Consider the following 11,156-nt stretch of genomic DNA (forward strand, 5'->3'; position numbering starts at 1 on the left):
GGTCGACCCTGACTGACAGTTGTTAATGCATCTGTTAGGTCCAATATCTTCGGGTAAATGTTTCCCGCTGAACTCAAAGGCATATTGGGGATAGGGAGATGGGAACCATAAAATATCACTGACATCTTTTAATGGTAATTGTAGTGTTTCTGATTCAGCCCAATGGGATGCTTATCATTAAAACTGCTTAGGTAATTTCCATGGCTCAGTTTTGTCTCATGATTCCAAGAGGTAGGATTCCAGTGAGTCCTTTAGTGCTTTGGCAAGCACTTTGCCTAGGCTAGATGAATCTGCATCCTGTGCGAGGCCGAAAAGTGCAATGAGGTTATTTGTGGAAATATTCTAAGAATTACACAACAAAGTCAGTGTCGTGAGGGGGGACCTTTGCTTCAGTGACATCCTCCATTAAAGCATGGCTAAGGAGCCTTCCGCTGTTGCATTTTCCACAGGCGTTAGACGGCTTCATCATCGCAGTGACCACAGATGGCAGCATCCTCTATGTTTCTGACAGTATCACGCCTCTCCTGGGGCATCTACCGGTAAGTGTCTGCTCTGCTGACCTCTGCCAGTACCCATTATCATCTTACCTTGAGAACCATTCAGATCTCAGATCAGGGGTGATGTAGGTATGAGGGGGTCTGTGCGTGCGAGGAGAGTTAATGAGTGTTCTCAACAAGGCCCCAGGGCCTTCTAGAGGAAGGGCGGGTGCAGGCATGTGCCATTCTGGAACAAGTGAGGCACCAAGGTCTTGGCAAACCCCAACCTGTCAGGGGGACACAGGAGCAGGTCCTGACCCTTCTGTGGCCCAGAAGCCATGCAGCAGCTGAGCCAATGAGAGTCCCAGCACAGTTAGCATATCTTAGAGCCTGTACAGAGGCTGATGGATGTCCCTCCAAGGGAAAAGCCTACTTCCTGGGTCAAAGCAGAATTGGTGGAGGAATGTGCAACAGGTGGCTGGAGATGGGATGTAATTTGGGGATCACTGAGGACAAGTCTGAGATTGCAAGTGCACCATGACACTTAATGGTAGTAAGGGATCTGTGGCAGGGGTGATGGGGGGATGGGAGGAGAGTTGGACTATTCTGGGAAAACGTGTTTGGACCAGAGAGACCTTGGGCAATGAGAAGGGTGTGGGCAGCAGGAAAGCCCTGACGTCCAGGGCAGCCAGGTGGAGGCTCAGAGAAGGGATGGGTGCTGCTTGACAAAGGCCATCCTAGATGCCCTTCCCTCCCCTTCTTCCTCCCTCTTTCCCTACCTTCTTGCCTCTCTGCCTTTCCTCCTCTCTCCCTCTCCTCCTTCTCTCTGCATAAGTCTTGCTTGTGCCCTGCTAACCCCCATTCACCAAGCAGTACCTGGCTGGTGGAGGATCCACCTCTGGGACCTCTCAAAAGCATTTGGCCAGGCTTCCACTTCCTGCACACCATTATTTATTCCTATGGAGCCTGACCTGTCAATGACAGCTCTACCAGGAGCATCCCGATTGGGATAAAAACCTCTTCTCTTCTCTCTCCTCCCAACCTCCTGCCGGACCACCTAACCCCACCACTCCCCACTCCCGGCACCTGGGCGGACAGGTTGGCTGGAGGATGTGATCAGAAGGGTAACTGCTTTCCCTGGCTCCTGTACAAAGAAAAACCTGGGCCAGGAAGACACTGGAGGACCACGGCCGCCTCTCCTTAGCTGCCCCTGCTGGAGAGCAGTGTGCCCTTGCTCCGTGAGCAGCTCAACTTCCTTGGGGAGATGAGCCCAGCTTTGCTACTGGCCCAGGATTCCACATTGTCCTGGGTTACACTTGTCCTCGGAAGCCACTCCCCATTGCATCATTTCTGCAAATGACACTGTGTGGAGATCAAAGCCATTGTCCACATTCTTTCCTTGCTTGGCCATTGTGTGCCGTAGCCCGGAAAAGCAGTTTTTACCTTGCTTGGCAGATGCCTTTGAATTACCCCACAATCTGTCTCACCTTTGTGTTTTGGCCCCCTCCCTGCACCATCTCCAAGTGAATTAGGCTTGGTTGGGGGCGGGGGGGGGGGATTATCTCCTCTTGATTGATGTCAGAGAGGCTGGTTCTCATTTAGTCCCAAAGAGGCAAGAGTGCAGTTTCACCCTGATTTTATATGAGGCTAGAATAGTGATGAGGCTGATATGAGGAACACAGAAGTGATCTCACCAAATCAGCCCAGCTTCTTTGGGCTGACCTGAGGGCTATGAGGAAAAAGAAGTGATAGGGTGCTTCTTTTGTGTTTTGTCTTGAAGGGATGGGATGGGATCAGGACAGGCACTGATTGAAAGCAACTCCGTGGAGCCTCCTTAATGGCCCAGGAATGAGATGCAGGAGCCCAGAGCTATTTGGGCAAACAGGATTTGCTCTGTTCTGCTTTATGCTTTTGTAACAGTTATCTGATGACCCAGTTGCTATACATGGCAGAGGGGTCTTAGTAAGTCTGGAATTCTGATTTGAAATTACAAAGCATTTTAGGACCACCTGTACGAATGATTCAGTAACTCTGGAAGGGTCAGAAATGACCCTGTACCTAGCTTATCAATGCTAGAGATCCATATGAATCATGAGTGTCTGTCAGTATCTAGACCCACATCCCAACACACATAGAGTCAGCCCTTAAGAGCTCCCCAGGGGAGGTGAGCTCAGGATGGGCACTCCCCAGATGTAATTTCTATTTACTTCTAACTTATATTATCTGCTTTACCCAGAGCATCACCTCTTCTCCTTTTTTTGCTTGCATCTTTGCTCTCGTGGGTGGACAGGGGAGATTAAGGATGGACACTTCCCAGGTGCCAGTCAGTCACCAGCTGGCTGAGCAGAGGAGCCCATCCAGGAGAAACACCTCTATCACCTCTACTTTACAAAGAAGGAAACCCAAGGTGGCCCAGCCAGTAAGGGGTAGAGCAGGGCCTAACCCAGGCGCGACTGCCTGCAGAGCCCAAGCTTGTTACTACTAGGCTCTGGTGTGTTCCTGATGCCATGGGTTGGAGTTATCATTCAGGAATTCTGCTTTTGGTTTAAGTCACTTCGAGTCTCACTTATTTACTACTCAGCATGAGCCAAGGACTTGTCCACGGACAGTGTAGCCATTGGAAAGGCCCATGTGAGATTATTTTTCCTTAAGGATTTGCAGTTTTGTTGAGAGATTTCACCTGTTGAACCATTAGGGCCTAATAGGAAAATAGCCAACATGTATTGAGCACTTACTATGCGCTGGGCACCATTAAGAGTCCCTTCTGTGAGTAAATATGTGTAAAGCACTTAGTACCTGGCACAGAGCTAGAGCTATATCACGTTTGCTCTCCTTATCCTTATAATTCTTACAATGACTCTGTGAGGTAGGTATTTACCCCAGTTCACAAATGAGGAAACTAAGAGGTTCAGGTTCCATAGCCAGTAAGTGGTAGGGCTGGAATTTGAACTCAGGCACTTTGACTCTAGGATTTGTTGCTTAAGCAGTATTCAGAATTCTGTATAAGACAGAGTAAAGTTCGGTGTTCTCAGGGTAGAGTGACTGGTTAGGAAGAGAGGATGCGGAAGTGAAAAGTAGTGGTCAGTCTTCGTCAGTCCCTCCTTGAGGGAGGGCACATCCAACAGAGATGCATTGTGGGCGGGGGGGGGGGGCAGGAGGCTGTGGGCCCCTGCAGCAGTGCCCCGTTGGTATCAAAGGCTGGCACACCAGGGGTTAGGTCCCACTGTCCCTTGTGTGGCCTGGAATTGGAGGCCCATCCATGATTGGGAAGGTTGGGGGATAAAAAGCAGCAAGAATTCTTTTCTGTTTTGAGATCATCAGGTGTATAGTCTCTCTGTTTCCTTCCTACTACTAGAAACTCCGACATGTCAAAAGCTCCCGTGATAGATTTCTGTATAGCAATCTTCTGATGAAATATGCTAGAACTTTCTTTACCAGTTTGATAGAGAAAAAAAGAAGAAAGTAGCTCAAAGAAGAAAATGGTTTTAAGACAAAGTCAAAACCTTCCCGTGGTGGTGACACCAGTACATTTCAGTATCTAGAATTAACGAACACAGGCGGTCAAAGAAGAAACACGGGCATGGCGGATAAGCATGCTGACAGGAGACCCAGGGCTAAAGGGAGCTTCTGGGAGGAAAACTTTCCAGGAAAGATCTAAGGGACTCTAAGTCACGTGCCTCTGACAGACTTGGGAAAGAATAATATGGCTGAGGCAGAACCAAATGAGAGACTCAAAGTAGGCGTAATCTGTGTTTCCTACTTGGACTTTTCTTTGAGTTTCTAAAAAACTAACTTTTTTTTTTTTTTTTAAAAAGTTGCTCTTTTGATTTGTTAATGATTGCAATGTTTGCTGAATGAGGGGGACAACCCTAGGCCCAGGCCCATAAGGCGGAAGTCCTGTCTCCAGCCCTGAGCACAGACCCCAGGTGCCTAAGTGCTCATTGGGTGATAGGCTGAGGTCATAAATGGGGCTGCTGCCTCAGGAGCAATTGCAGACAGCTCTGCGGCCATAGGAAGCACCTCAGAAGTGAGAAACGTGAGCGTGGACAACCAATACCACTTGCCCAAAGGAAGATAATCTAAGGGATGAGTAATTATTAAGTTGGAGAAATCTTTGGACCAAAAAATACTTCCGTGGAATGCTGGTTTTCCAGAGCTCCAGCAAGCGGTGCAACATCAAAGTGGGATAAGGGACCAAATTCCTGGTGAGGATCACAGCAGGGAGAGGAGGTCACAGAAAAGGAAAGACAGAGCCCTGGGTTTGTGTTACCACACAACGTAGCAGCAAGTCCATAAAACACCTTCCAGGAAACATTGCTCTGCCCTCCCTTCCCCACCCTGCCCTCAACTTCTGGAAGAGCCCACCTGATCCCAGTCACCTGGTCAGAGATGGCTTTGGGTGGGGGCTGAGCTGGGGGCCCCTCTGTCTAGGAGAGGTGTGGCAGGTGTGGCTACATGCAGCTCAGAGTTGGTCACAGAGTAAAAGAGTCCAGGTCGCCTGTTAGATTGTTTTTATTTCAATGTGCCGCTTTATTTTCATAAAGCATTGATACAGAAGTATGTCTAAAGCTTACATTCAGTTTTTAAATTAATGATAAAGTAAGCATGAACATATAGGTAGCTGTCACTGAGGTGAAGGGACAGAATATAGCCAGGACTGTGGAAGCTCCTGTCTGTTCTTTTCCCATCACACCCCTACCTTCCAGCCAGAGATGACCATCTTCCTGGCTTTTAAGGTCATTGCTCCCTTATTTTTCTTTGCAGCTCTACCAACTTTTGATTTGTCACTAAACACTATAATTTAGTACTACCTCTTGTTTAACTTCATGTAAATAGAGCCATAGGAAATGTACTCCTTTTGCTCAACGTGGTTTATGAGATCCATCCATCCCACACTGTTAGTAGTAGCTGTCATGGGTTTATTTTCATTGCTGCTCACTATTCCACTAGAGGAATGGGCTGAAATTTCTGCACCCATTCCAGTTCGGAAGTCCTAGAAAGGGCTTTTGTGAGAACATGCTGCATGTGTAGCATTGCTACACAACTATGCGTAGAATTGCTGGATTATAGGGTAGGTAACCCTCACTGCTACTAGGTAACACCAGGTTGCTGGCAGTGGTTGCACCCATCAACCCTTTGCCTGCACAGTTGAGTTCCAGGTGCTCCCGGCCACAGAACTGGGATTGTCACGCTTCCTACTGTTTGTCAGTTTAGTGCATGAAAGCATCTCATGGAGTCTTAACTTCCTTCTCTCCCCCATTGCTAATGAGGTTGTGTGTCTTTGCATATGTTTGTTAGCCATTTGGATTTCCTCTTGGGTGAACACGGTGCTTTTTTGGCTATTTTGCCATTTTCCTACTGGATTGTCTAGTTTGTTTCTTGTAATGATTTGTGAGCATTCTTTCTATGTTCTCAACACTAGTCTTGTGTCAGTCGTTGTTTGAGTCGCCTCCTATTCACTCTGCCTTAGCGATACGGGTACGGAAGAACCCACAACACCCAATACTGGATATGTGAGCTCGACAGCCGTTTATCAGTCACATCCACTCATAGCCTGGAGGGGAAGGACCCAGGGCCACATGGGGCTGCACTCTGGAACAGTGAACCAGCAGGGGCCTGTGAGAAGCAGGCTTCATAGTAACAAGAGGGTGAGGTACTCCCTGATTCCCACAGGGGTGAGATTGGCTTGTTTGAATAATTTTACCGGCTGGCAGGGAACTAAATCCTCTACTCAGGAATGAGCAGGAACTATGCTTGACCCCTCGATAAGGAGCACTGTTTAGGTAGGGACGTTATCCGTGGGGCCAGAGTGTGAAGGAGAACTTTCAGTTGCACAAAATCAAGGCCCTCACCATTCTGCTTGGTGACAAGGCAGCAGTTAACACTGAACCTTAGTTTTAGGACTTAACACCACAGTGTGTGTTGCAAATACATTCTCTCACTTTTGTAGCTTACCTTTCCCTCTCTCAGTTCTTTTCATGAATAGAGATTCTTCCTAGTTGGTACCTTTGTATCGTAATTAATTCTTCACTACTCTAAGGTCAAAGCGACTTCCTGTGCCATCTTCTGAAAGCATTACTGTTTGGCCATCAGTTTGATTCCGAATATAAGTTGCATCAAAGCATATCGACTGTGCTTCCAACTTTCTGGCCCCTTAGGGAGATCAAGGCCCTGACTGCTTCCCTGAGCCCATTCCTGCCTCTTCACCGTATGAAGCTTCTTTGGGACTTCTCACGATTGCCCTTTCCAACCGTAGCCAACACATCTCCAGCCAGAACTGCCAGGGCCTGTTTGGGACATTGTTGGACAGAGTGTCCACCCAGCTCATTTCCAATTCAGCTGGCCAGCCTGTGTGCTCCATGTGCAGGCTCTCACTTAACTTTGCTGGGTGGGACTGATCTGGTGCTACTGGTTTGTAGGGAGAGAGGGAAATGCCACACTGTCACCCAAAGCATTTCCAGATCATCCCCAGGATCCCAGGGGCCCCCAAGAAGAGACATGGGAGATGTGCACCTTCGGATTTAGGAATATGCATTCATATTGAAAGTATTCTTGGTAAAGATTCTTTGATAAAGCAGCCAAGGACATCCCAATATGTTGGATAGATGACCTTCTGCCTCCAACAGGTAAATGATATTCTAGACACTGTGATTCAGCTGTGAAGATGGCTGCAGATGGCAAATGCCTTCCCTTGTCTCTGTAATTGCTGTCATTTTAATAAGCAGAGCTCAGCTCATTCAAGGGACAGTTCAATTGCAGATATAATTTGCTCTCCCGTAAGCATTAGGGCTTAAATTTTCAGATTGTCATTGTTTGTGTTGGTTGTCGGCACATGGAAATGGCATAATAGTGATATAATAGTGAAGAGAGAGAGAGAGAGAGAGCTGCTCTGCGCAAGCACAGCCCTGAGCCCTTTTAGTGTATTAACTCATAATTCTCACAACCTCCCCCTTGCCACCAATCTTCATCCAGTGTTCACCTTTATTCTAAGCAGAACTTGTAGCCTGAGGTGCCCCTATAGCCCCATGACCTACCAACTGCCTTCCACAGAAGCAACTAGGTAAGGTAGCCCCATAAGCCTGCTCTCTGTCATACATCAGGGGAAGGGGGCTTCCACCTGACTCTCTAAGAAAAGGCCGTGGAGTGACTTCATCATCATTTTCCTATATCTGAAATGGCTTTAAGAAGAAAGAATACTGTCCTCTGTGAGCATTAGTCAGCATCTAAAAAACTAAAGGGAACGAGCTTAAAATAAAATCAAGAACATCAGAAGGAACTTGGAGAAAGCCTGAATGAGAAGATGATAGCACAGGCTAGTGAGGGGTTTGCAGAGTCTTTGCCAATGGAGATCAAGCCAAGCCGGGGTGCAGTGGAGCTAGGAGTCCCTCCTTTTCCTCCTCCTGTCCATCAGCTACCGAGTGGTGTCTCCCTTCCTCACAGCCCCTAGAATGCTGCAAGAGGGAAGGGGCTCGCAAGCTTCACTGTGTTTCTTCCCAGTGCCAAAGGCAGTAGCTGGCAGGCACATGATACCCCTCAGTGTTGGGTGGATTATGCTGTTGGATGACCTGTTTGGACTCTCCCTCCTCCTGCACATCACATCTCCCCATTCCCTGTGCCTGTTCAGACTCTGACCATCTCTAGCCTGGTTTCCTGTGCTCCCTCTCTCCTCAGACCAGAAACCTTAAAGGATTTCTTTAAAGCACAGGTAGAGTCCTGCCCTGCCTTCCTGTAGGTCCCTTGGTGGGTTCCGTCTCCCCCACCCCAGGCACACAGGACAGGGCATTCTCTCCTCTGGGGCCTGCTTTGCTCTGGCCTCACTTCCCGTTGCAACCCCTGCCTCCGTTACTCTCCTCCCTCCCCTGTGATGCTTTTGTGTATGCTGTGTCCCCTGCCTAGAGCACCCTGGCTGCCCTGAAGACACCATCTTGTCCCCCAGATCCTGCTCAAGGATCCCTCCCTGTGGGAATTGTTCCCTGAGAGCCTCTCTGTCCTTGTGATTGGATTTGACACACCACACTCACTGTTCTAGGGGTGCCTTGTTTTTACTCCTTTTACTTCTTTAAGCTAGTCGATGCATTTTTCTGGAAGGCCAAGCACCATTTGATGTCAGGCATATAGGAATGAAGAAGGAAGACAGAACCCCGACTCTCCTGGGGCTCCTGTTGGATGAGGCAGGCAGAGAATACACATCAGCATGTGAATGAACAAGAAAACTTCAAGAACTTTCTAAAAGGGTTATTAAACACTTAATCACACTGAGCATTCATTGAGTGAATGCTGTGTGCCCTTTGACCAGCAGCTCCTGGCACCCTCACAGCTTCCTCATCTTTTGGTTGAGCAAAGCCCAGCCCTGAGTGGGTAGAGCCAGCTTCCAGTCCCAACCTAGGCCAGTGTGGTATAGGCAGACCAGCCCTTCACCAGAGGTTTCAACATGCCGGAACAAGTGCTGTAAGAGGCTTCAGAGGCCAGAGCCACAGTAGCCAGGGTGGCATCCATGGGTGCTTTCTCAGAAGCGGTGCCTTCAAAGCAAGGACCTAAAAGGATACACGGGAGTTAGCCAAACAAAAGGAGTGATACACGATGTCCCAGTCTCAGGGTGCAGCGTGGGGAAGTCTTAAAGGAAGAGCAAACCTGGAAGACGAGAAAGAAGGAAGTTTAGAGGGTGGGTAGTACATAGCCTCAGAAGTGAATGGGGAGGTTCAGGCTTTGTCATGAGAGCATTTGGAAGCCAAATGACAGTATGTTTTGTTTTGTTTTGTTTTGTTTGTTTTGTTTTGTTTTGTTTTGTATTGGTTTGTTTTGTCTTCAAGTAAGCCCTGTACCCAACATGGGGCTCAAACTCAAAATCCTGAGATCAAGAGTCACATGCTGTACGGCTTGAGCCAGCCAGGTGCCCAGGTGCCTTTAAGCAAGGGGGTGACCTGATCTGACACAAGACTCCTTCTGGCCTGCTGGTGGAGAATAAGTTGCACAGGAACAAAAGTTGATGTGGGAAGACCAGTTTGGTCAGTTTAGTCCCCAGATAAGAGATGGTGGTGATCAAGACGAGGGGTTGAGGTTATGGAAATAAAGAGAAGGGAGGAGATTTGAAAGAATTTGAGGGACAAATGTCTCACAGCACTTGGACATTGTTTGGATGTGAAGATGAGGGCGAGAAGGGGAGATGTTGGGAATGGGATGGGCAAGGGGGATGGGCAAGTGACCAACTGGCAATACTGTGCATGGGGACATTGAGCTCAGGGGAGGAATGGTAGGGGAGCTCAGGGTATGGGTGCAAAAGAATGAGGACATTAGGGATGTCCATGTGAACCTCGGGTTCCCAGGGAACACACAGCAGAGTTGCCTGGATATACAAATTTAAGAGTGTATACAAGTCGTGTCTTAAAAATGTATGAAAGCATTAGTTTATTGAGGGAGACTGAGGCAGCAAGAGACGTGCCTGTGTTCTCTCTCTTTCTCCTCTGTGAGCTTCCACCTGCACTAGCCACTATGGGAACCACTGGCCACATGCAGCTATTTAGGTTCCAATTAAAAATCATTAAAATTAAATGCAATTAAAAATTCAGTCTTCCGTCACACCAGCCACATTTCAGTGCTCATCACCACATAGCTGGTGGCTCTCGTAAGGGACAGCACACATTAGAGACCATTTCCATCATCACAGACAGTTGTATTGGACAGTGCTGTATCTAGATTCTACATCTTATTCATTTTGTATGTGCAGTGCCCAAGCACTCGGGGGAAAAAGTGCAGTTCCTTCGACTGGAGGAACCTTTAAGAAGTAAACAGGGATTCGTTTGTTGGCCTAACAGTCAGGAAAGGAACCCCATGCATTCTTTAGAGCCCTTCACAAGAGTGACAGGGTTTACACGGGGCCCCAGCAGGAACACAGAAGTGCTGGCAGGTGGGGCTCCTTCAGGGAGAGCAAGACTCTCTGCTTATTTGTCTGATTTAACCCTTACTTCTTTCATGGGCTCATGGGCGATACCATAGCACATTTGCATTGGAACAAGTGAAATGTTCTAGATCATAACCCAGGATTACAGAGTGATAGAATTGAAAGTCTTTGCGGAAAATCAGATCTTGAACTTTTCATTTCAGAGAGCAGTTCTGAATGGTCCTGAATGTCCAGGTTTTGCTTTTGCTTTTGCTTTTATTTTTCATCTTCGTTGAGTGTGTACCTTTGTTCTTTATTTTCTTTTTCAGTCAGATGTCATGGATCAGAATTTGTTAAATTTTCTTCCAGAACAAGAACATTCAGAAGTTTATAAAATGCTCTCTTCCCATATGCTTGTGACAGATTCCCCCTCCCCAGAATACTTAAAATGTAAGTTTACCTTTACTGGTTTTACAAGATGTAAAGATAAGAATTTTACTTTGGAAAGGAGGTTAGAATGAATTAAGAGAGGGAAGACTAATTTTAAAAACAGCTTTCCTTGTGACTCAGAATATTTCCAAGGGCCTCAGAGGTGTATTTTATTTGAAATTTAAAGCTAAAACTAGAGTTTCATGTAGCAGTAGTAGTATGTAGTAGAATCATATGACATTTAACTTCTCTGTGGAAAATTTGAAAGCATGGCACTTAAGAATAAGAATCTGTTTTGCCTGTAATACAAGAAGTTCTTCTTCTTCTTCTTCTTCTTCTTCTTCTTCTCCTCCTCCCCCTCCTCCCCCTCCTCC

General features: G+C 47.3%; 1 protein-coding gene across 9 annotated transcripts in view; it reads left to right on the top strand.

Annotated features, from left to right (window-relative positions):
- The window catches only part of NPAS2 (neuronal PAS domain protein 2), a 161,474-nt gene that overhangs the window by 107,186 nt on the left and 43,132 nt on the right, over window positions 1-11,156 (top strand). For all 9 annotated transcript variants that reach the window (XM_039253109.1, XM_039253110.1, XM_039253111.1 and 6 more), the window contains exons 5-6: window positions 450-539; window positions 10,683-10,803. In XM_039253109.1, coding sequence (XP_039109040.1) covers window positions 450-539; window positions 10,683-10,803 — 211 coding nt within the window. The remainder of the gene's footprint in view (window positions 1-449; window positions 540-10,682; window positions 10,804-11,156) is intronic.

Source organism: Hyaena hyaena, unplaced genomic scaffold (genome assembly GCF_003009895.1).
Source record: "Hyaena hyaena isolate Hyena2069 unplaced genomic scaffold, ASM300989v1 scaffold_438, whole genome shotgun sequence".
NCBI lineage: Eukaryota > Metazoa > Chordata > Mammalia > Carnivora > Hyaenidae > Hyaena > Hyaena hyaena.